The 25,801-nt window shown below is 34.8% G+C and overlaps 1 protein-coding gene across 3 annotated transcripts in view; it reads right to left on the reverse strand.

The window, feature by feature from the left end:
• Window positions 1-25,801, reverse strand: part of LRBA (LPS responsive beige-like anchor protein) — a 737,558-nt gene that overhangs the window by 147,776 nt on the left and 563,981 nt on the right. For all 3 annotated transcript variants that reach the window (XM_027597848.2, XM_027597846.2, XM_027597847.2), the window contains 2 exons: window positions 13,205-13,345; window positions 12,056-12,175 (listed from right to left, as the gene is read on the reverse strand). In XM_027597848.2, the coding sequence (XP_027453649.2) occupies window positions 12,056-12,175; window positions 13,205-13,345 (261 nt within the window). The remainder of the gene's footprint in view (window positions 1-12,055; window positions 12,176-13,204; window positions 13,346-25,801) is intronic.

Below are 25,801 nucleotides of genomic sequence, written 5' to 3' on the forward strand. Positions count from 1 at the left end.
TATTTAACCTATTGATACATAAAGAAGGGTTAAAGAGATGTGGTAAACTGAACAAATCTGAAAGTTATACATAAGTTGTATATAAAAACAAGAATGAACAGATACATAGTTCTGTTAGAGTGTGAATGTTTTACATTGTTAATAGAGAGATGAGACAGCTTGAGCTCACTTTCATGCGGATGTGAGTATGAAATAGAGACTGAAGGAAAAATACAAAAGAAAGAAAGAGAAGAAAGGGAGGGAGGGAGGGAGGACATATGCCAGAAATGAACAAAGGATGTATGAAAAAGGTGGGATTTTAATTTTACTTTCTTTTAGCATTTAAAAAATTCTCTATTATTTAAAAATATGTCTGAAAACAGAAGAATAATGAGAATATTTTAACCAAAAAAACTACTGAATAATCAAAGTTTAAGCTTTTTTTAAAAAACAAATGTATCAAGAAATACATTTCTAGCAATTATGCTCTATTTGCTATAGCTAAACACTTTTTTATAAATGGCTCTAACACTGATGCCATCACCATCAATAGAATGTATTATGGTAGAAGATCCTGATAGAGGAAAAAAGGAACCTACCTTATCTTCAGATTACAGACTCCTGGGATTTCTGAGGCAGTAGAGGGCAAGTCAAAGGACTCATGTTCTTATAAATCTCACAAGACACAAATAAAACTATTCTATTGTCATCTCCATTTTGATCATCTCCATTATTTAACAAACATGTATATACTTAAAACTTTTAAGATTTTAGTTATTTATTTGTCAGAGAGAGAGAGAGCATAAGCAGGGGAAGTGGCAGGCAGAGGAAGAAGCAGGCTCCCTGCTGAGCAGGGAGCCCGATGCGGGACTTGATCCCATGGCCCTGGGATCATGACCTGAGCCAAAGGCAGATGCTTAACAGACTGAGCCACTCAGATGTCCCTATACTTAAAACTTTTAAGAATTATTTCTTTTTTCTTTTTTTAAAGATTTTATTTATTTATTTGACAGAGAGAGCAAGAGAGCACAAACAGGGAGCAGCAGAGAGAGAGAGAGAAGCAGACTCCCTGCTGAGCAGGAAGCCCAATGTGGGGCTTGATCCCAGGGTCCTGGGATCATGACCTGAGCTGAAGGCAGATGCTTAACCACCACCCAGGCGCCCCTAAGAGTTAATTCTTAAAGCTAAAACTCATTCATGTAATATTACTGATAGGCACTTATTGAAAAACTTATTTATAATCTCAGGATTTAATTGCAGTCTCTCTACTTAATTTTAAGTACGAAATATGCTGTATTAGCCCTACTCATTTTTAAGTTAATACGTATTTTACGTTCATTACTAATAATACACGATAAATTATAACATAGGTTTTTAAATTCAATCTCCAAGATGTGACCTGGATATCTAAGATGTACCAGTACAGGATGTCCACATAGACTTCTTTTGTAAAGCTGTTAACAGTAACAGCTCAATCTGTCTTAATTATAAAAATGCAGAAAATGAAACCAATCTCACCTCTTGGTTGGCAGATGGCATTCAGTTATCAGTTGTCTTGTGGACAGAAAAGCCCTTCCTAAAATATGAAGCATTAGTAACACCATTCCATGTGGAGCACATACCAACCTAGGTTTTGCTATTCCCTTCCAGCTGGGATGGCCATGCACTCTCCTCTTTCTCTAAAAACGACCTTTCAATGTCTCCCAGTCTCTTTCACTGATTCCTCTTTACTTGATATTTTAAAATCTATTTATTCTTGGGGCGCCTGGGTGGCTCAGTTGTTAAGCATCTGCCTTCAGCTCAGGTTATGATCCCAAGGTCCTAGGATTGAGCCCCGCATCAGGTTCCTTGCTCAGCAGGAAGCCTGTTTCTCCCTCTCCCTCTGCCTGCCGCTCCCCCTGCTTGTGTGCTCTCTCTCTGTCAAATAAATAAAATTTTTAAAAAAACATTTAATAAAAATAAAATCAATTTATTCTTTCATTCATTCAACTAATATTCACTGATTACTAACTAAATGCAAGGCACTGTTCAAAATGCTGAGGTTGGAAGGTAAATAAAACAAAAAGTCCCTACCTTCATAAAGCTCTAGTGATGGAGACATAAACAAACTAATATGTATGTATCACATCAAATAGTGGCAAGCACTATGTAAAAAGAAATAAAACAAGATAAGGGGATGCAGAATGAGGGTTGACGTGTGGTATTTTAGAAAGGATGTTCAGACATGTCCATTCTGAGGAGGTGACATTTTTGCAGAGACCTGAATGAAAGAATGAAATGAGCAAAGCGAATATGTGGGGGAAAGTGGTTGAGGCAGAGAGATTATCATATGCAAAGCCACCCAAACAGGAGTGGACTTGGCATTTCTGAAGAAGAGCAACAATAAAGGCAAATGAGGCTACAGTAGTGTAAAAGAAAACAATCAGAGAGGCAGCCAGATAACCAGATAGGACCTCAGTGGCTACAGCAAGAACCTGAATTTTGTTCTAAGTTAGATGAGCAGTCATTGGAGAGATTGGGGCACAGGGATATGATCCAACTTACAATATAAAAAGATTATTCTTGCTGTTGTATAGAGAAATACCACATGGGGAACAGGTGAAGTGAGAAATAATGGCCACTTGGACTAGGGCCCTAGTGATAGATGTGGTGTTAACTGGTCAGATTCCGAATATATTTTGAAGGTTGAGAGGATGGGCAATGGGATGTGTGTGAAAGGGAGGAATCAAAGATTCTAAGCTTTTTAAAGGCCTGGTGCTGTCTTTTATTAACATGGTAAACACTGAGGGAAGAGGAGGACTTTTTCTTTGAGTTTGATATTGGACTTGTTCAGTTTAAAATGCCTATGAGCAGGGGCCCCCGGGTGGCTTAGTCAGTTAAACATCTGACTCTTGGTTTCACCTCAGGGTCGTGAGATCAAGCCCCATGTTGGGGTTGGTGCTCAGTGGGGAGTCTGCTTGAAGATTCTCTTCCTTTGCCCCTCCCCCACTTGCTCGTGAGTGCTTCCTCTTTCTAAAATAAATATATAAATCTTTAAAAAAATAAAATGCCTATGAACGTATATCTAGTTCAAAAGGAGCTAGATATATAAATCTAGAATTCAGGGGAGAGCCATGAGATAAGGTGCAAACACCTAGGAAAAAGGTATCGATACAGAAGAGATCTAAAAACTTGAGTCCTAAGGTACTCTAACAATTCAGGGTATGAAAGCAAGATAATGCAGTAAAAGGGAATAAAAAAAAAAAAGGTAAGAAGATAGCCAGGAGAGGGTGAAACAACAACACAATCCAGCAATTCCGCTTCTGGGTATTTATCTGAACAAAACAAAAACACTAATTCAAAAGATCTATGCGCCCCTCTGTTTACTCCAGCGTTATTTACAGTAACCAAGATACAGAAGCAAACTATGGGTCCACCAATAGATGAATGAAGAAAGAAAATGTGGTGTGTGTGTGTGCATGTATGTATATAGATAGGTAGGTAGATAGGAGGAATGTTACTTAGCCATAGGAAAAAAAAAAAGAAATCTTACCATTTGTGACAACATAGATGGATCTAGACGGTATTCTGCTAAGTGAAATAAGTCAGATCGAGAAGGAAAAATACCATATGATTTTATGTAAATATGAAGTCTAAAAACAAAACAAATGAACAAACAAAAAAATGGAAATAGACTCATAGATACAGAGAACAATCTGGTGGTTGCCAGAAGGAGGGGGAGGTGGGGGGCTGGGTGAAATAGGTGAAGGTGATTGATTAAAAGGAACAAACTTCCTTTTGGGGAAGGTCGGTGGAGCATGTGACTCTTGATCTCTGAATTGTGGGTTTAAGCCCCATGTTGGGTATAGAGATTACTTAAAAATAAAATCTTAAAAAAAAAAGAACAAACTTCTAGTCATAAAATAAATAAGTCATAGAGATGCACTGTATGGCACAGGGAATATAGTTAATAATATAACTTTGTATGGTGACAGACGGCAGCTACATTTATCATGGTAATCACTCTGTAATTATATAAATGTTGAAGCATTATGTTGCAAACCTGAAATTAATATGTCAACTATACGTCAAATGAATAAACAAATAAATAAAATAAACAACTTTAAGTCTTTCTATCCCTTATAGTAAACCAAATGCTGAATCCTAAAGAACTAACCCATCCCTTGAATTTATCCCCTTAACCACTTCACTAGTTGAAGCTCTTATCATCTTTCCCTTTAACTAATTGTAACAGCCTCCTAACATTTCTCCTGACCTCCAGCTCTCATCCTTTTTTTCCCATCTCATCCATTCTTTCCCCAATGGGATCTATTTTCCACACTGTTGCCAAAGCTCCTTCTTTTATAGTAGAGCCAGTTACATGGTACTTCTGTTCAAAAATCTTAAATGGCTCCTCATGGCCTATAGCAGGGGACTGTAAACCATAGCCCATTGGCCAAAAATGACCTGCCACCTGTTTTTGTAAATAAACTTTTATTGTAATACAGTCACACTCATTTGTTTACACATTGTCTATGGCTGCTTTTATACTACAGTGGTAGAACTGAGTAGCTGGGACAGAGACCACGTGGACTGCAAATCAAAAAATATTTATTATTTGGCTATTTGCAGAAAAATTTTGCTGAACTGACCTATAGAACTAAGCCAAATATCTTTAGAATGTTACCAAGAATCTTCATATGGGACCACAACTGCCTTTTAGTGTCTCTCCATTTTTATGTTTCCTACACACATAAAGCACATAAGACCAAGTTAGCAGACCAATAAACATTCCCCAAGGTGCCAAGCATTTTCTCTGACTACATTCATATCATTTTCCTCGCTCAGAATTCACCAAGTATTAATTTAATAAATATTTAATTTAGTGTCCACTATGTTCCAGGTAGTGCTTTAAGCTCTAGGAAAAGACCAATGAGCAAAAGAGTCCAATTTATGCTGTTATGGAGCTAATGTTCCAGCAGGATAAGACATACCAGGCAAATAAATATATTTATGTCAGATGGCGAGTAACATGAAGAAAAATGAAACTGGAAGTGAGTAAAAGGGCTTGGGGTAAGGAATGTAATTTTAAATGGAGAGGACAGAGAAGTTCTTACTGAGAAGGTGACATTTAAGCGAAGACTTGAAAAGGGTGAAGGAATGAAGCTATCTAAAGGAATTTTTCAGGAAAAAGGAAAAGTAAAAATAAAGGCCTTGAATTGTGAAGATACTGGAATATTTGAAGAATACCATGGGGGTTCTGCTCGGTTAGAACAGAGTGAGCAAGGAGGGAAACAGAACAAAAAGAAGTCAAGAGCTAATAGGATTTTGGAGGCAGAGGTAGATGGCATAGAGCCTTGCATTCGAGGACTTAGGCTTTTAACTCTCAAGTGGGAAACCAGTTACTAAAATGGCAAAGACTGTGAGAAGATCACATTTGAAGGAATAAAGGAATAAAGATCAGGAATTTGGTTTTGAACATGTTAATTTTGAGATACATTTTATATATTCAAAGGGAGATATCGAGGAGGGAGTTAGATACCAGGATAATGTACAGGCTAGAGACATAAATCTGGGAGGTTTGTTAGGACTCTCTAGCATCCTTTAAGATACAAGTCCAGTCTCACTCTATGAAGTCACCCACAACTTCACCTCCCCAGTCAGAATTAATTTGTGTTTATATCTTATTATGCCACTTTTCACTAAGTTATATTAAAAATAGTTTATATATACCTGTCTTTATCATCAGAAGGTATGTAAAATAAAGAACTGTGTTTACCTTACCCTTTTACTCCAAGTGCTGTCTAGTATGTATTGCATGTGATAAATAATCAATAAATGCTGACTTAAGTATGTTTTTGAGGATTTTAGTTCAGCTGTCACAGGAAGTTTTCTGCCTGAAGGCAGGGAGCTAGATACTTATTTCCTAACTAAACTTGTTCTTCTGTGTTCTCTACACACATGTCCAAGTCGAATTTAATTTCTCTCTCTGTCTCTCATCTTACAAGACCAATCAATCACCAGATCTCAACAGTTCTTACCTTCTAAACACATAATTAAATTCACCTACATTTCTCTACCACCATTTCCACTACTGAGTTCAAGACTCCACTGTCTCTCCCCTAATTGCAGCTTACCGATTGCTTCACTCTTGCTCACAGTGTAATACATACTCAAACACCAACCACAGTGTTCTCTTAAAACCACAAAATCTGGGGCGCCTGGGTGGCTCAGTTGGTTAAGCGACTGCCTTTGGCTCAGGTCATGATCTCAGGGTCCTGGGATCAAGCCCCGCATCGGGCTCCCTGTTCTGCGGGAAGCCTGTTTCTCCCTCTCCCACTCCCTCGGCTTGTGTTCCCTCTCTCGCTGTCACCCTCTGTGTCAAATAAATAAATAAAATCTAAAAAAACAAAAAAAAACAAAAAAATCCCCACAAAATCTGTTCGTGTCTCTGTACCTCAACCCTTTCAATGTCTCCTTATTGTCCCTGGATAAATTTCAACCTCCTTACCAAAGCTTATATGGCCCCTCATGTTAGGCCTTGGATTTCCTCTCCTCTCTCTTCTTTTCATTTCTGAGGCTCTATCTAGGAGCCCACATAGCCTTAATTATACCAAATTGCTGGGACTGTTTTATTGTCAGTATCTCTTCTATGGAGCAAGTTCATCAAAGGCAATGACTGTGTCTTATTTGGTGCTGTATCACAACCAGAGCCTGATAGTGCATAATTAAAATAAAAAGTTTAAAATTAAATATTACCTCAGGACTCCCTCAAACTTTTTACTCAAATTTTACTAAAATTTTAGCATAGGTTTTTTTAGTACTGTATTATTGTCCTAAATTTTGGGCTTCTGGAGAAGTATGGTTCTCCATTAATCTTCATTTTAGATTTACATACTATTGTGCTCCATTCTGAAATAATGAACCTAGGTGGTATTTATGACTCCTTCCACTCTTCAATCTTTTTTTTTTTTAAAGATTTTATTTATTTATTTGACAGAGAGAGACACAGCGAGCGAGGGAACACAAGCAGGGGGAGTGGGAGAGAGAGAGAAGCAGGCTTCCAGCTGAGCAGGGAGCCTGATGCGGGGCTCGATCCCAGGACCCTGGGATCATGACCTGAGCCGACGGCAGACGCTTAACGACTGAGCCACCCAGGCGCCCCTCTTCAATCTTAATTATTAATAATTTCTATAGGAGAGAAGGAAAAGAGTTTAAATTGAGCAAGTCCGATTGTACTTAATCATTAAATGTACTGACACTAAGGTCCCTGAAATGAGTATGTTGCCTCAGAGCCAGGGGAATAATCAGTGACATGAACTGATAGAAAAGCTTAGATATTTATGTAATATTTAGATGTGATTACCTAGTGAAATTCATTCAATTTTTATGAGTCCATAATTTGCTTCACAGAATTTGGTCATAATAGTTCAGTAATCTATTTTGCACTTCAGTATCTAAACTTAAGTGAGTTTTTTTGTTTGTTTTTTAGAGAGAGAGGATGCACATGAGCTATGGTGGGGGGGTACATATCGCAGAGCAGAAGGAAAGGGAGAGAGACGCTTAAGCAGGCTCTATGCCCAAAGCAGAGCCTGACCCTGGGCTTGATCTCACAATCCTGAGATCATGACCTGAGCCAAAATCAAGAGATGGATGCCCAGGCATCCCTTAAGTGGGTTTTTAAAACTTGAAACACAGAACCTGCTGGGGATTTTAAAATATTATTTATCACAATGATGATTCTCCAACCCAATTTTAGCATATCCTATTTCAATCCTCAAGAATACCTATTATTGCCACTACCTATCAATATTTAGATGAAGTACAACATCAGGAACATTGTCCTAAGCATACAGGGCTTGATACAGTAGCCATTAGCTACAAGTGGCTATTCAACACTTGAAATGTGGCTAGTCTAAATATACATGTTATTATAAATATAAAATACATACCAGATCTCAAAGACAGTATGAAAGAATATATCTAATTAATAATTTTATATTGGTTACATGTTGAAATAACAATATTTTGATACTAAAATTAATTTCACATGGTTCTTTTCACTTTTTAAAATGTGACTATAAGAAAATTTAAAATTACACATGTGGTTGGCAATTGTGGCTTGCATTATATTTCTATTAAACAGTAATAATCCTACTTTAAAAAAATATTTACTTATTTTAAAGAGAGAGAGAACAAGAAAGAGCGTGGGGGGAGGGACAAAGGGAGAGGGAGAGAGAAACTCAAGCAAACTCTGGGAAGAGCATGGAGCCCGAAGTGGGGCTCTATTTCACAACCATGAGATTAGAACCTGACCTGAAACCAAGAGTCAGATGCTCAACTAACTGCTCCACCCACACATCCAGAACAGTAGTAAGCCTACTTAAAGAGCTGATCAACACTTCTAACAGTTTATCCAGGCAGAATGAAAAGCATCATCTAGGGTCATATCTGAAATGAAACCACCAATGATACCCGAAAATACAAATGATCCCCAGAACTCTAAAATGGTAAGTCATGCTAAAATTCAAAGACTACTTCAGTAAAATTTAATAGTTTTTTCTTCCCTGAAAAAAAATAATTCACTAGGATAACCTTTTTTTAGTAAGTTATCCTCTGAGTATTAGCAGAATGCAAGAAATAGGGTTTCTAAGATACTAAAGTAACAGTTCCCCTTCAGCACAAAAACAGTTAAATACTAGAAATGTTATCACATTATTATTTTTCCCTGAAAAAAAATTAATCTTCTATCTACCTCACAACACTTCATTTTTGTTTTTTTTTTAAAGATTTTATTTATTTATTTGACAGAGAAAGAGCATAAGCAGGGAAAGCGGCAGAGGGAGAGGGAGAAGCAGGTTCCCTGCTGATAAGGGACTCCATGGAGGGTTTGATCCCAGGACCCTGGGGTTATGACCTGAGTTGAAGGCAGACGCTTAGCCGACCGAGCCACCCAGGTGCCCCTAAAGATTTTTTCTTTAAGTGATCTCTATACCCAATGTGGGACTCAAACTTACAACCCCAAGATCAAGAGTTGCATGCTCTACTGACTGAGCCAGCCAGGCGCCCCACAACATTTCATTTTTGTAAAATGTCATGAAAACATTTTAGAAAATGTATACCATATTCATCAAGCAAGGTATACTTTAGAATATATACTCAATGTATATTGAGTATACTCAGTAACGTGATTCTCACCACCCATATTTCACTATCCTCTGTGTACTGTTTAACATTTTTCTTATTATTTCCAGAAACCTCAACAAGACAATACAAATAAAGATCACACTATAATTAATGATTCCATCTGAAATGCAATGTAATATCTCAATGAAATATTTATACTACTATAATGATTTAAATGTGCTTTCTTATACATTTATTCTTATACATTATATTATCATAATAACTTAAATGTGCTTTCTAAAGTGTTAAAATGTAACACTTTTAAAAGGGCAGGATACAAGAAAAGAAGCAAGATTAAATACCTCCTCAGTTGTTTTTTTTTTTAAAGATTTTATTTATTTATTTGACAGAGAGAGACATAGCAAGAGCAGGAACATAAGCAGGGGGAGTAGGAGAGGGAGAAGCAGGCTTCCTGCGGAGCAGGGAGCCTGATGTGGGACTCGATCCCAGGACCCTGGGATCATGACCTGAGCCGAAGGCAGACGTTTAACGACTGAGCCACCCAGGCGCCCCCTCCTCAGTTTTAAAAGGACCATCTAGCCATGTATAAGGAGGCTCTTTAGCCTCTGTAACCATGTATTACATACTTTTTCAAGGTACTTGAAAAGTTGTAGGGACCAAATTAGTTATCAATGTAGAGAATGTAATTTTTCAATGTCCTCTCTACCCTACAGGTATTTTACAGTTAAAAAAAAAAGGAGACTATACATATTGGTTATAAGAGCAAGTAGGCTTTAGCAAATAGTCCTGAAGAAAATTTCTCTGCCTCTAAACATAATTTAATAATATTTATCAATGAAACTATATTTTTATTCAGGCCAAATCAACTTGACACTTGAAATTTTTAAAAAAATTTTAACTTTTTCCTTAACTCTGTACTCTACTTCTTCATATAGATGCTTTATATAACACAGCTAGGAAGCCAGAAATTAAGTAGCACAATAGCAAGAATTGAAATTCTATTATTTGTCTAGTAGTTGGAGCTTTTTTATTAAAGCCTGCTGGGGCATTCAAAAGAAAGTGAGATGAATTTAAGTGTTTATTATTTGTGAAGGAATAAGAAAAATTAGGAAGAAAGCTAAAGAAGTTCATATGGGTTTTATTTTTTTGTTTTTTAGTTTTTAATGTTGCAGCTGTTTTGTGTGGGTTTTTAATTTTTTTTACAGGTAGGGTATTTTAAGGTAAGTGTTTGGGAAAATGGAACTAGACTTGTGCTAACTGAAGAATCTTGACAGAAAAAGGCTTGAGATTTAGGAAAAAGAGATGACAGAACTACACAGATCTATCATATGCACCTTTTGTCTAACAAAGCATTAAGAAGGAATGTCTAGTACTTAGAGGTAGAAAGTTGAAGATATATACTATCCATTTATTATGGAGCAGGAAAAAATAATTTTCAAATTCATAATTTTATTTTTGTTTAAATTTCAAGTACCAAACTTAAATATGAGGTTATAACTTGGTCATGAGATGCTTAACAAATGAAAGAATTAACAAATTTTAAAAAAATCATGTCTTCAATTTGATAACAAAAAAGTTAGGCTTATCACTGTTTTCCTATGTCCATATCCCTCATTACTTCTCAAAAGAGTTAAATAAGTAATTCAATAGCTTTGAGATTGGAAGAATTAAAAAATAATTATTAAATCTATTACCTATTCTGATTTACTGTTATCTAGTTACCCATTTCAAAATCATCTACTGATTTTTTTTTTTTTTTTAAAGTAAGCTCTAGGCCCAAAGAGGGGCTTGAACTCACAGCCCTCAGATCAAGAGCCACATGTTCTATCGACTGAGCCAGCCAGGAGCCCTCTACTGATGACTCTTAAAGAATATGATATATAATTTCAAGAGTATTTCAGAGTACATTATTTGCAATATCAAAAAATCCTATAGATGTCCCAACATAAAAGATTATTTCTGCATATGATGTCATCTTCTTCAATAAAATATCTTTGATATAAGTAATATTATGCTCTACTGTAAGATAAAGTATGTGAATACATTTTATAGTCTTCAAAGTACCACACCTAAAAGATATAATTATCATTATTAAATTTTTTAAAGGTACCCTATAGTAACATAAACATTAGCAATGTAACTTTTCCTCTTTTAAACCCCAATATTTCTTATATGGTGCCTATCATTTTCTTATATATAAATATAAATATTTATATATAAGTCATATTTCTTTATGAGACTATAAGGAATTTCACATCCATAGGCATATCTCATTATATTCAACAGCATCTAGAGAAAGAGACAGTATGTCATGAAAATAAAATACTATAATTTCTGAGGGTAGAAACAAAGATCTAGTAAGGATTATGTTAGCTATTATGCAAAGTTTTTGATTTCTTACAGTAGTGAACATACATATAGATAGGAGAACTTTTCTTTTCCCTCAATAATAATGTAACCTTATATCAAGCAGAGTCAGGTATGAATTTAGAATTAGTAGCATGTAAAAGATTAAGAGACATGGGATCCTTAAAATAAAATGAAGTAAAATAAAATTAAATAAATTAAAAGTCTGAGAGTCTTCTCATAGTATTTTTCTGACTATTAATTTTATTTATTGAGTTTGTAATACCATTGAGCATGCTACCTTACATTCATAGTACTGTATTTTTCCTTTAAAAAGATTCCAAGGAGGAAAAAAATAACCATTCTACAACTAAAGAGAAAGAGACAGGGAGACATATGACAGGTAGAGACAGACAAAAAAGAACAGAGAGACAGAGACAGACAGAGAGATGCTATACAGTGGTTCTTGGCCATTTAATTAAAGCCTCAGCCTTTGAGGCTTCTCTTCAGTAAATAGTTCTATGCTGCAAGAGAGAAACTGTCAACATTCATTCAACAAAGAACACAATGGGAATAGTAACTGTAAAATGAAACATGTCTGTACCTTAATATCAGATGTATCACGCTGACAGTTTCGCCAAGCTCTGGAAATTGATGAAAAAGTTCGATCTGCATGATCAAATTTCCCTCCTTGCAAATTTAGAAAATAAGTTGTGAAAGGTTCCTAAAAAATAAGCAATTAAAAAAATCCGTATGTTTCCTCATGCATAAAAACATGTTTTTTTATAAATTATTACATTTAGATACTTTAATGACTAATAGACATTAGCCAGCTATATATAAACTAGGTACAGAATGGGAATTATATCTAAATTATTATACTAATGTTCTTAAACTAGTTTTGTTTCAAAAGAAATACTTCCAAAATTTGGCATTTGCAACATTTTTCAGACTCCCTTTTCAAGAACAATTTATTAATAAAATTCAAACATACATTAGACTGCATTTTCTTCATAGTACAGGGAAATAGTCTAATATGTAATTTTCCTATTGTTATGGCTCAATATTTAATTTATGATTAAGAAAAGAAAAATGTTTGGAAGATTTAAAAGCCTCCTCTTAGTTAAAGAACACTTAAATACATATTAGTAGATAACTGCTTGAAATTAGCTAAGCACTATAAATTACTTCTAGGATTTATGTCTGCCTGTACCCTTCTAACAAGCTTTAATTAATGATGTGCTGCTAATGCTTTCCCAAAGAAATTACTTTCTAGTAGATGAATCACCTTTCAATTTTACAGAAACATTTCTTGTTTAACCAATATATTATCAATACACAGTAGCCTTGGTGTAATCTATAAACATAACTTATTCCATTTGGGGCAATTGAAGTTCCTAAAATATAGGAACACATGCTATCTGAACAAAATCTTATTTAGTTCTTATTTTAATATACTACATTTGAAAATAACATATGTTACAATTTAGGATCTGATGAGATATCAACCATTTGAAGAGGCAAATTTAAGAAAAATATTCATATAATTCCAGGTGAAACATTTTTAAGGCTATTCTATAGCAACATGTTATCAAATACATACCAAACGAGATAAAGAGATATTTATAATTAGAAACCTAATCACTGAAAAAAACTTAGCATTCAAAAAAGATGCCAACAACTTTCAATCATTGAGTATTTTCCACAACACTGAATTTAGTTATTCATGGTTTATTATTCAAATTGAACTTACTATTCTTAGCAGCCATGCAAGAACAAAACTTGCAGTTGAGTAATGAGTACCATAGTGGAACTTTGGAACTTGATCATCTTCCCATGATTCATAACGCTCTGCAAAGAATGCTGCTCTTTTTGGATTCAAAGCTCCTATTGGCTGCCAATGTGGAAGAAAAAGAAAACAAAACAAGAACACATAAATGTAATTATCTTTTATTTCTTTCTTCAAATGTCATCCTATTAGCAAGTGAAAGTCAATTTAAATATACACATATACTCTATTGAAACTAAAACATGGTGCTACATTCAGAGTGGATGGAAAAATTTTTTCCAAAGCAGGTTAAACATACACATGTAAGTGGAAGGAGAAACCTGTCATTTCTCAGTGAAATGTTGAATACAGTTTCTGTTGAATACAGGTTTTTAGTCAGACCATAACAAGTATTTTCATAAAGACAATTACATGAAGTGAATATTAGCTATATAATAGTTTGGAAAGCACCTATAAAATCCTATTTAGTTAATTAGAAGCAAAACCCAGAAACAGAATCTTGATGTTAGAGAATTAATTTACAATAGCTTCTGAGAAGAGGATGAAACAAAAATGTAAGGGAATGAGGAGTGCAAGGAAGAAAATGAGTGAAAAAGGGATTAAATGTCAATCTAGAAATTTCTACTAGTATGAGTGAAAGCAAAATTAAGAGGATAAAAACATCCCTGCCTGAAATAAATAAAGTGTATGTGTGTATGTCTGTGTGTGTGTGTGTGTGTGTGTGTGTATAAATAATAGAAGACAGATTATGAGTTTATACCAGAAAACGATTCATTATAGTAGAGGGCCGAAAAGCCGTACAGCAAAGTGCTGAAGAATGTGGGCTCACTAGAATAGTAATACTACCCAGTCTGAAGGTTGTTTTGGAAAATAAAATGAGTAATTACATGTAAAGTCCTATAAACCATGCCTGACATTCAGTGAATGCTACTTTTAAGATTATCTTTCAGGATTGGGGTAAAGTTTGAATGAAATAACAGCCTGTAAAACACTTAGAACATTACTTGGCATAAGATAAGAGCTAAATAAATGTTAGCTGGTATCATTATTATTGCTACAGCTGTTGTTATTTAGGGAATACATGAATTTCATTAAAAAATGCAAAATTTTCTGTGATTATGCACAAGTACATTTTCTTAAGACATACAAAGTATTAAGATTCTCAAAGGGGTCTGAGGTCTCCAAAAATGTTAAAAACCACCTGCTTTAAGTAATAACTCATTCTCATAAAACATTCTGATCTCTAGAAAACCTCTATTCCTTATTTCAAATATAATTACCATTTCACTGAAAAAAGAGAAAAAGCTAAGATGACTTTCTTAAATGAGCACCTAGTCACTTCATTTATAAAAGAAAGAAAATATTTTAAATATCTTATTATTTACGGGGGATATGCTAAACTGAAATAAATAAAAAATATGGGTTTTAAAATAGATGTATTCAGAAATATTCTGTTAAAGATGAAGCAAAGTTAAACTAGTTTTTAAATTGCTTCTCATGTTAATATGTGATTTACAGCAACATTTTAAATTCATCATTTTCACTATCTTTCTTAAATTAATTATTAACTATTTTTAAAAACTATCTTTAGCACTGTCCTCTTTCAATAGTTTGGTTTGAATCAACATTTTATATTGTCATTTTTTTACTTTACAAGCAAATTTTTAAAAATCTTTCATCGATTACTATTTTACTATCTAAAATAGTAATTATCAATCTCAGGATACTAGTTTAAAATGCTGTCTTTTAAAGCATTAGTTTCTGTACAGAAGAATTAAATCTGATTTACTAAATTTATGCCAGTTAAGAATAGAAGTGACTCCAAGAAATCTTTGTTACAGAATCAATTTGGAATGCCTTTAAACATATTTTAGTTGTTGTCCCTAAACACCAAGCCATACAAAAGGAAAGAACGAAGAAATAACATCATTGGAAGACAAATTATGTGAATTAAAAATAGAATCAATGCTCCTTTTGTATAGTTCTGCAGCATATTAAGTATTCACTTTATCTGCTCCTATTTTTATTACTCTCCAAATGAGTATACCTCCAAAATCAATAGTTATAGAATCACGTTTCTTGAATATAATGCTAAAACCAATTAGGATTGATTTCAGTAGCATCTGAGAAATAAATGGCTTCATGCAGAGATCCATATAGGTAGAACCCACAGTATTGATTCTGGCTGTTATTGTTACAGTTGGTTTCTGAAGCTTGCTACAGGACAGCTATCAAGACATACCACATTTATTTGTAAGCATATAAAAAAGAAGTCCCCAAATAAAAGAAGGTTAAAAAAAAAAAAAAAAGACCAGTGGAGCTGTGCAATGACAATGATACACTATCAGCTTACTCAGAGAAGTTACAGTGGGAATACACACATTGAATTATACATTACGCGAAAGCACTGATTTATTGTGGTAATAACATCCACCTCATTAAAAGATTCTGCTTTGCTGCAGTTGGAAGGCTACATATTGTTTACTGCTATAAATTAATGGTGGTGCAAAGAAGACTGTGGAACCATCCTAACAATAGATCTGTAATGACAGTGCTGTATATCACAGCTTCCTCAGCAGCTTCATAATAAAATGGAGACAATGTATTGAGCTAATACATTCGACCATGCTGGCCCATATTTTTCTGACAACTGCTTTAAAAGATGAGCTGAATCCAACTATGTTATAATGCTGCAAAACATTTAACTAAGCAACAGTCAGTCATACACCAAAGTGCATCATAGCATTTTTAAAACATTGTCTAAATCAGCATTTCAAGATGTTTATTCATCTCTGCAAAAGAACTAAAAGTAAATGCTGATGGCTTCTCTTATTTATACAATATATTAAGAGTAACAATTGGAGGGCAATTCAGGAAGATGCCTAGCAATATCTCCTACAGGGAGCTCTTTGTACAATTTAACTATAAAAGCTTGACAGAATTTTTTTTTTAAATCAGGAAACTGATTAAAGGAAGAAGAACAAAAATACTGGTCATTTAAAATGGTCATAACTTCCTGAAAAAAATCAATGAAAAATAGGATATTGATTAAAGAAGTGTAATTCAAGGTCAGAACAAGGTAAAGTGAAATAGCTCTAGGATATAGAAAAGTAATTTTACAAATTACAAAAAGCTAACAAATAATATAAGATTTTTTTAAATCTACAGACTATAACTTGAATCACAAGATAAAAAAGTGGTTCAAACAAAATAGAATTATTTTAAAATTATCAGAAGCATTATGTTTGAAAAAAAATGGAAATAAGAACTTGAAGTACGAAAAGAGAAGTTAAGGAAAAAAGGAACACCAAACTCTTGAAAATGTATAAATAGAAAAAAAAGTCACTATTCCTAGGATATTCTTATCTCACAAATAGCAAAACTGACAACTGTGGTAGAGTGATAAGTATTCTGTTGGAGAAATACTAATGATACCTTCCAGAACACGATATGCAAAACAAAACGTTCTAAATCAGGTTTCTTAAGAGTAATACAATAAAAAAATCTTTTTATTGTCTTCTTTAAGAAGTTAATTTTACTAATTAGTAGAGAAACAAAAATACTGTGTGTGAAATGCCCAGTTCAGTGCCTAGCACACAGTAAATTATTCATAATATTTATTACTATTTGCAGCTTATTTGATGAATATTTAAGAAAAAAAACTATTAAACAAGCCTGATGAAATTAGGTAGAGTCTGTTAGAAAAGAATGATGATCTTTAATGGTACATACAGTACTGTGCACTACCTGTCAGAAGCCTAATAGTACACAGTAGTCCCAATAAACTGAATTACCCTACCTCAAGAAAATAACCAAAAGCAAAATTATTTTTTAAAAGTCCAAAGGGCATCCAAATGTTACTATGAAAAGCATATGAAACATCAAGCAAATTACAACCATCTTCTACTATATCAATTAAAAACAAACAACTTTGGATTCACAGACCCCTTCAAAGGCACATAAGAGACTTTTTCATCTAATTACTAGTAAAAGTTGGCTGTACAAAGAAACAGCTTTTATAGTGTTGATACATTCTAAGTTTTTTTTCTTTTTTAAAAATTTAGGAAATCTTACCTGAAGTTATTTAATTAGTACCCCCAGCTTACACTCTGCAGTTTATAAGACATTATTACACATTCTCACAGTAAATATGTGAGCTAGAAATCCCTGTTTTAAAAATGAAGAAGTATTCTGAGTAACCTAGTTCAAAGTCAACATAAATCTAGGAGACACAAATTCAGTACTCAAAAATCCAGTCTTGGGGTCATTTTATCCATCTAAAACTGTTGTATTAATTACAAATTATTTTTCTGAATTTCAGCACTTTCTTGTATTTCCATTTTTCAAATATGATATTTATTTAATAGGTTGGCATAAAGGCTAATAATATATGTAAAATGCTTAGCAGAGATCCTGGCACAAAGAATGTACTTGAGAAGCATAGCTGCCATTAATGTTGTTGTAATTGTTATTACCACCATGACTGACATAAATCCTTCTTCTTTTTGAGATTTATATGTGAATTGTTCTAATTTATAGCAACCTTTCAGAAGTGAAGTTCCAAACTGATGGACCATGATTATAGTTACTAAGAAAGGTGAAGGGAATTGGCAAGGAGTCTCACAAATTCAATAAAGCAGAGATTTGCTTGAGTTAACAAACTTCTTTTTTAAAATCCAAGTCTCAAAAGAGGTTTTTTTACATCTTTCTGTGAAGGCCTTCTTTGGAAAATCACTAGATCCTAACATCTTGGGGATCAGAAGCAGAAGAAAAGATTAAAGAAAAAGTAAAGGATCATTCTGGTTCATAAGACACAAAAACAGGGCCTTTGGAAACACTAAAGGATAGGGTATCATAAAAGATACATTTTATGGTTATAGGGAATGGTGAAGAGATGTCAAAACTGAAAAGGGGCTCAGGAAGGGGAGGTAAAAGAGCATAACGATTTTTAGGATCTTGCTTAGGATCTGGATGACTGGCCTAAAGCCATCTCCAATGTCATCTTCATTTGGTATGATTAGGAAACTGGATAACCTCCTTTAATTCTATGACTACACATAAAACCTGTCCTACAGCATTTCAGAGGTCATGTGCAAGAGATGTTTTACATTATTTAATTTTTTCCTGGAAGTAGGATAGACATACAGATATTGAAAGAGGGCCATTGCAAAATAAGGGATAAAAGTTAGTAAGGAAAATATAACAAGATGGTTGAACTCCATGTTACAGGAATCCAATGTTATGTTATAAACATGCCAGATTAAAGGACTGAATATTGTTAATTAAATAAAAGGCATCTAATATTCATGAATGGATTAAACAAAAAAAACTTCAAATTCAGAGAATGAAAGGGAATGGACTATTGGCAAATGTGATATCATAAAAGACCATTTCTGATTAGAGAATAATGATTTGGTTTGGAAGATTACAAGAAATAAATACGGTATACAGATTAAAGGGTCCATTCTATCTGATGACAGTGTTACTATGTATTGGATTTAAGTGAAGGTTCTAAGAATCTTACATAACTTACCTCATATTCACCTCAGCCCCTTAATATATAAACCTATTAAGCATTCCTAACTTTTGGCAAAAAATTGAGTCAGAGAAGTTAAATGACGATTAATGATTGGCTACCTAAGCCAGTGGCAGAGGCAAGATTTAGAACCAACTTTAACTAAATTGACTAGCAAATCCTAGAATGATTTGGGTTGTGTGGATTGATAAAAATGCTGGTGCTGACTTTGCAAAGTCATTAAAATCCTTTCATGGGAGGTTTAGATTGAAGATCCTTTTGAAAATGTGCTAGTTATCCCTACTTACCTAATGTGTGTGGATATCACTTTAGCAGAAGGTTTCATAAATGAAAAAAAAAATATTTTGCTAGGGGACACCGAAAGATGCTTGGCAAAAATAGCTTAAAAAAAAGTGAACAAAACGGTAAATATTGTCACCAAAGGTTATGGCTTTACTTTTCTTTTAACTTTTATAGTTATATATCCACAACCATGAACCCAATAAGAGCCTTTAATTCTCTGTGCTGCTAAACTTTTTTAAAGAAGCCACTGAATTTTATTATGTGCTTCTCCAACACCTGCCTTCTTCCCCCACTGCCAAGAGAAGAAAATAAACGAATAGCCTCTGCCATTTAAGCCATGCTGCCACTGTTAGGGGGTACAGTACTATTCTGTGTCAGTTGTAGCAGCTCTTTTATCTAAATGACAAGTATAACAAACAGCCTGATCAGCATTTTTACTCAACCTTGGCTTTTAGGGTATTTTGTCATATGCTATATATGGCTGAAATGGTTTGGCACTCATCTTCACACACTCTACATTTTATTTAATATTGTCAAGGAAAAAATTTCACTGGCACACTACTATGGCTTTTAGAGTTAACAAATAAGCACTTTTGTTTTCAAGTACCAGAGCAGTTTTTAATCCCTTGAAAACACACTTTCTTGCAAGTGGTGTTAAACATATACCTACTATACTATTTCACTTTAAGAAACACATCTTGGGAAAAAGAAAGTATTCCATTTTACTTATTGTGCCTATGTAGAATCTAAATCATTTCAAATGCTCACATTGGTAGATTTAGTAGTCTCTGCAGTTCTATGTTATTCAGCTATGGTTCATATTAAGTGATTTTTACTATAGGTTTTTACCTGAATTTGAGAAAGGCACAGAAATTGATTAAAATAATCTGATAATCCATTGCCAGTGTTAAGCTAAATGCCTGGAAGGAAACTCTCCCCCTCCAAAGCCCCCCAATTTTAACAATCCAAGGCCAAAGGGAAAAAAATTTTTAAGTAATTATGAAAATGATAAACACCAAAGCCCAATGCCAATATAATAAAGCCTATTCATTCTCAGACAGATTCATCTTTCCACTTAAAGAAACAGTTAAGACCATTAACATGGGGAGTTCCAGTCTAAGACGATGACTTGAGGTTCCTGAACTCACCTCCTCCCATGGACAAACTGAATCTACAGTTACACATGGATCAATTCCCTCTTGAAGAAATCCTGTAACTAGCTGAGCTACCTATCAAACAAGAAAAAAACCAACATGGTACCAGGTAGGAAAGGCTGTGACACACTCTTGCCACAAATTTCACCTCCAACACAGTGGCATACAATTAGGAAGGAACTCAAAACTCACAGCTTCTCCCTGAGGAGTGAAGATTTTTGGACCCAACATCTAGCCCCGCCAAGTTAAGACTTCCATCTGTGAGAGAGGCCCTCCAGAACACATAGCTCTGAAAGCTAATGAGGCTTGCATCTATGAGATCGTAAGACAACAGCAAAACCAAACCAAAATCGCACAGTTCCTCACTGGCTCCGGAGGACTCAGCTTGGCTAAACCCCAGTGCTCAGCTCTGAGACAGCAGACAGAAATGCCAATCTCCTAGCCCTTTCTTGAAAGAGCCTATTTGCACATCTTAAAGGCTGCAGCCTGAGAGTCAGGATCCTATCTTAACACACATCTAGGAACTGCAATCCTCCCCTGCTACTAGAGAAGCCAGCATACACCATCTCTGCATTCTCCCTCTCCATATGGCCTCTCCATATTACCAATATCTCCTGGGAAGGAGCTTGTACACAGGTCTGGCACTTCTGCTTTCATGGCTGCCCCCTAGAAGATGCATCCCTTGATCATCTGGTTCTCATGGCCATTGGGGCTTCTGTTCACAAGGTCCCACAGGACCGTAGCAAACAAACAGTTCTTTAACAGGCTATCTCCCCCCTCCCACCCTCCCCAGAGGTCAATGTCCAGCTGCCAGTCTTTCCCTGAAAGAAGTCTACTTGCAAACTTTAAAAGCTGCTGCCAGAGCCTCTGGCTTCCAATCAACCTGCACCAATTGCTGACTGAGACCCTTACCTCTGGGACGCTGACAGGTCTTAGCACAACCTCAGTAATTGGGAGCCACAAAGAACGAAGAAGGTGGCTTGGACAATCAGAAAGTTTGAGGAGATAGCATATGACTTGCTATTAAGGAGGACAGGCACAAAATACCACCCACTTCCCCTAATCTCTCTCTTAAAATGAATCAAAACCCTTAGGCTGATGGGGGAAGAATACCAAATGCTCTCATCCCAGGGCCTGGAAAAGAGATAGGAAACTCTATATTACCAGAAGACCAGGCAAAAATCTACTGCTTCTGGGGTAGAGTTAAAGCAAAAGCCTTTTCACTTACGAGAAGGGGAAAAAACTCTTTTTGAGCCAGGATTCTGCACTGATACAAAGGAGAGGTCTGCTACTACTGGAAGAGGGATGAGAAAACCCCTCATGCCTGCGACCTGCCACAGACACAAGGCAGAGTCTGGATGTCATGCAGGGTAAAGACAAGAACACTGAGAAGACCCCAGAGGGTCTGCTCAAGAGTGATGTTGGATCAGGAGAATGGAGGAGTTGCCCTACCCCCACCATCAGCCTGGCACTAAGTATCGAGCAACAGCAATCTACTCCCAGGGAAAGGCAACAGAGCAGAGAGAAGTCCTCAGTGGCACAGGCCTAGAGGATCCGCCAGAGAGTGGAGTAGGAACAATGAGACAAAATCTCTAGCACCCTAGGACCATACTAAGGACAAATTCAAATGGAAGAAATGGAGGAATTTGTGAAGTTCATGCTGTGCTTAAAGTAACAATGATGATAAGAAACCCAACTGAGCTCACCTACTGCCTGGACTGACTGAACTCCCCACACAAAATGCCTGACATAAGAAAAGGCACCCACATTTCTGGGCATAAAAATAGTATTCACATCCCAGTCTCTACTGATATTAAACCAAAAATTATGAGATGCTTAAAATACTAAGAAAAAAAATGACCCATTGTGAAGAGACAAAGCAATCAAAAGAACCAGCCTCAGAGATAACGCAGATGTTAGAACTATCAGAAAGGTTATTTAAAGTAACTATGATTCACATACTAAGAGATCTAGGGGAAAAGGTGGAAAACTTACACAAACAGGTGGGAAATTTCAGCACAGCAGGAAACTATAAAAAAAGAATCAAATATAAATGCTAGAAACAAAAGAAAAAAAGTCAGAGGAAAAGAATTCTTTTGATGACATTACATGCAGACTGCACACAGCTAAGGAAAAAAAATAAGTAAATTTTAAGGTAGATTAATAGAAAAAAGATAGTGCAAATAATAAAATAATGCTGTCATGGCTATATTAATATCAGAAAAAGTAGCCTTCAGAACACGGACTATTACCAGGTATAAAGAGAAACATTACATAATGATAAAGGGATCCATTTATCAAGAAAACATAACAATTCGTAATTGTTTCCTAAAGGCTCCTGTAACATAGTACCACAAACTGAGTTGCTTAAAACAAGAGAAATGTATTGTCTCATAGTTCTGGAATTTAAAAGTCTAAAATCAAGTTGTTGGCAGAGCCATGTTCTCTTTGAAGCCTCTAGGGGGAAGGTGCTTCCTTGCCTCTTCCAGTTTTCTGGAGCCCAAAGTGTTCCCTGGCTTGTGGCAACATAACTCCAATCTCTGTCTCCATCACCACATGATATTCACTCCTTTGATGTCTGTCTTAACATGGTGCTTTCATTTTCTTGTAAAGGCACCAGTCACATTGGATTTGGGCCCACCCTAATGGCCTCATCTTACTTTGATTACATCTGCAGAGACCCTCTTTACAAATAAGGTCACATCTAAGGTACCTAAGTCCTTGGGAGGACTTCAATATATTGTTTTGGGAGACACAATTCAACTCATATAACATGCACCCCAAAACAAATTATTCAAATACACAAAACAAAAACTGATAGAAATGAAAAAATATATAGACAAATCTAAATCGTAGTTGGAGACATCAACACCCCTCTGTCAGTAATCAATAGAACAAGTAGAAAATCAGTAAAGATATCTAAGATATGAACAACACTGTTAACCAATACCACCTAACTGGTTGTAAATGACATGTATAGAACACTTAACCTAACAACAGAAGCATACTTTTCAAGTACACATGGAGCATTAACTAACACAGATCATCTTCTGAGCCATAAACCAAATTTCAACTAATTTTAAAAACTGAAAATCATACGAAGTATATTCTCCAATCATAAGGGAATTAAACTAGAAATCAACAAGAGAAAGATGTCTGAGAAATCTCCAAACCTATGGAAATTTAACAACACTCTTCTAAATAATCCATGGGTCAAAGCAAAAGTCACAAGGAAAATTAGAAAAGATTTTGAATGAAATAAAAATGAAAACACAATACATAAAAATTTGTTGGACCCTGTAAAATCAGTGCTTTGAGAAAAACATGTAGCATTAAATTTTTACATTAGAAACCGAAAGAGATCTCAAATCGATAGGTTAAAGCTTCCACCTTAAAATACTAAAAAAGAGGGACGCCTGGGTGGCTCAGTCGGTTAAGCGTCTGCCTTCGGCTCAGGTCATGAGCCCAGGGTCCTGGGATCAAGTCCCACATTGGGCTCCTTGCTGAGCAAGGAACCTGCTTCTCCCTCTGCCTGCCTCTGTCCCTCTCTCTCTGATAAATAAATAAAATCTTAAAAAAAAATACTAAAAAAGAAGAGGAATTAAATCCAAATCAAGAAAAAAGAAGAATAGTAGAAAAAGCAAAGATCACTTTTTCTGAACACAGAAAAAGTAATTGAAAAATAAATAAAATCCATAGCCAGACTGATTTGGTTGGGGGGGTGGTGGAGGAAAGAGAAAGAAAAAAGAAAGAAAAAAAACTACCAAAATCTAGAATAAAAGATGAAATAAGCAAATTCTTTGAAAAAGTCAGACTACCAAAGCTCATCCAAGAACAGAAAGGTAATGTGAACAGCCCTCTATCAATTTAATTTGAAGTTTTAAAAAACCTTCACAGAAATAAAACTCCTGGCCCAAATGGTTTCACTAATGAATTCCACTAAAACTTTAAGGATGACATCTTTTCCGGGAAACAGAATAAGAAGGAATAACTTCAAAACTGATTTTGTTCTGCCAGCATTACCCTGATGCCAAAACTAGACAAGGACATTACAGACAAGTATCCTTCATGAACACAGGTGCAAAAATTCTTAAGCAAATATTAACAAATCAAATCCAAAAGGGTAATACATCACGATCGAGTATGGTTTATCTCAGAAATGAATCCAAAATCAACCAGTATAAAATTTACCATTTTAAGAGACTAAAAAAGGAAAACCATATGATTATCTTCAGAAAAAAAATCTGACAAAATTCAATATCCAACGATAATGAAAACTTTCAACAAACTAGAAACAGAAGGGAACTTCCTCAACCTGATAAAGGGCAGCTATGAAAAACCTAGTGGCTAGTATACAAAATGGTGAAAGACTGAATGCTTTTCCCCTAAGACCAAAGGCAAGGCATTCTCAACATTTCTAGTCAACACTGTATAAATCCAGTAAGTATTCATTCAGAGATGATATATTCATTTATGTAGAAAGTCCCAAAAAGTCTAGTAAGGTTGCAAAATTGAGTCTAGCAAGGTTGCAAAATACAAGATCAATGTACAAAATTCATTTGTATTTCTGTATATAAGAAATAATAATTAAAATAGAAAATTTTATAACTCTTAAAAACATGAAATTTTTAAGGGTAAATTAACAGAATATGTACAAGAATTATGTATGCCAAAAGCTGTAAAATATTAGAGACTAAAGGAAACCTAAATAAATGGAGATAAACCACATTCGTGGATTGAAAGATTCAGTATTATTAACATATAATTTTTAGCAAAAATGGTCTACTGATGAAATGTAATCTCAATCAAAATCTCAGCAGGACTGATAAGCTGATTCTAAAATTTATATGAAAAATAGAGAAACCAGAATAGCTAAAATAATTTTGAAAAAAAAAGGATATAGTTGGAGGATTCACAAGATCTGACTTTAAGACTTACTATAAAGCTACAGTAACCAAGACGGTATGGGATTGATATAAGAAAAGACATACTGATTGATTGAGCAGAATAGTTTAGAAATGGACCCACACATATATAGCAATTTATTTCCAACAAAGGTGCCAAGATATTTCATGAGAAAACATAGTCTTTTCAATAAATGGTATTGAAAGAATTGGACATTCATTTGTAAAAAATCAACTTCAACCCTTACCTTGTACCTATATTATAGGTTAAAAATAGGTCACATTAGAAACAATATAAGAGTGTAATAATAATTATGTTTGACCCAATTTATTTTTAGAAAAGCCAAATCACTGTTGGTTAATAATAAGCATAAAGTCATCTAAGCCTTCAACTTTTCCAGTAAGATAGTCTCTCGTATATTATACATGTATATGGTGAATTGACAGGCCTCTTGCAATAAACAGTCCCCTTTACGTGACCAGAGGCTACAGGTCAGAAACAAATGCCACATTTTGATCTTCCCTCCCATTAACAAGACTACTGCCACTGATATTTTTAACTCTGACTTTCCTTATCCTTTCCTCCTGTTTTTTTGTACTACAAATTTATAAGACTAAGTGTAAAACTTCATATTATTTTTTTATATTTCACTCAAGTATTTCATGTATTTCATTATGCAAAATC

Source organism: Zalophus californianus, chromosome 2, assembly GCF_009762305.2.
Source record: "Zalophus californianus isolate mZalCal1 chromosome 2, mZalCal1.pri.v2, whole genome shotgun sequence".
In the NCBI taxonomy this organism is placed as follows: domain Eukaryota; kingdom Metazoa; phylum Chordata; class Mammalia; order Carnivora; family Otariidae; genus Zalophus; species Zalophus californianus.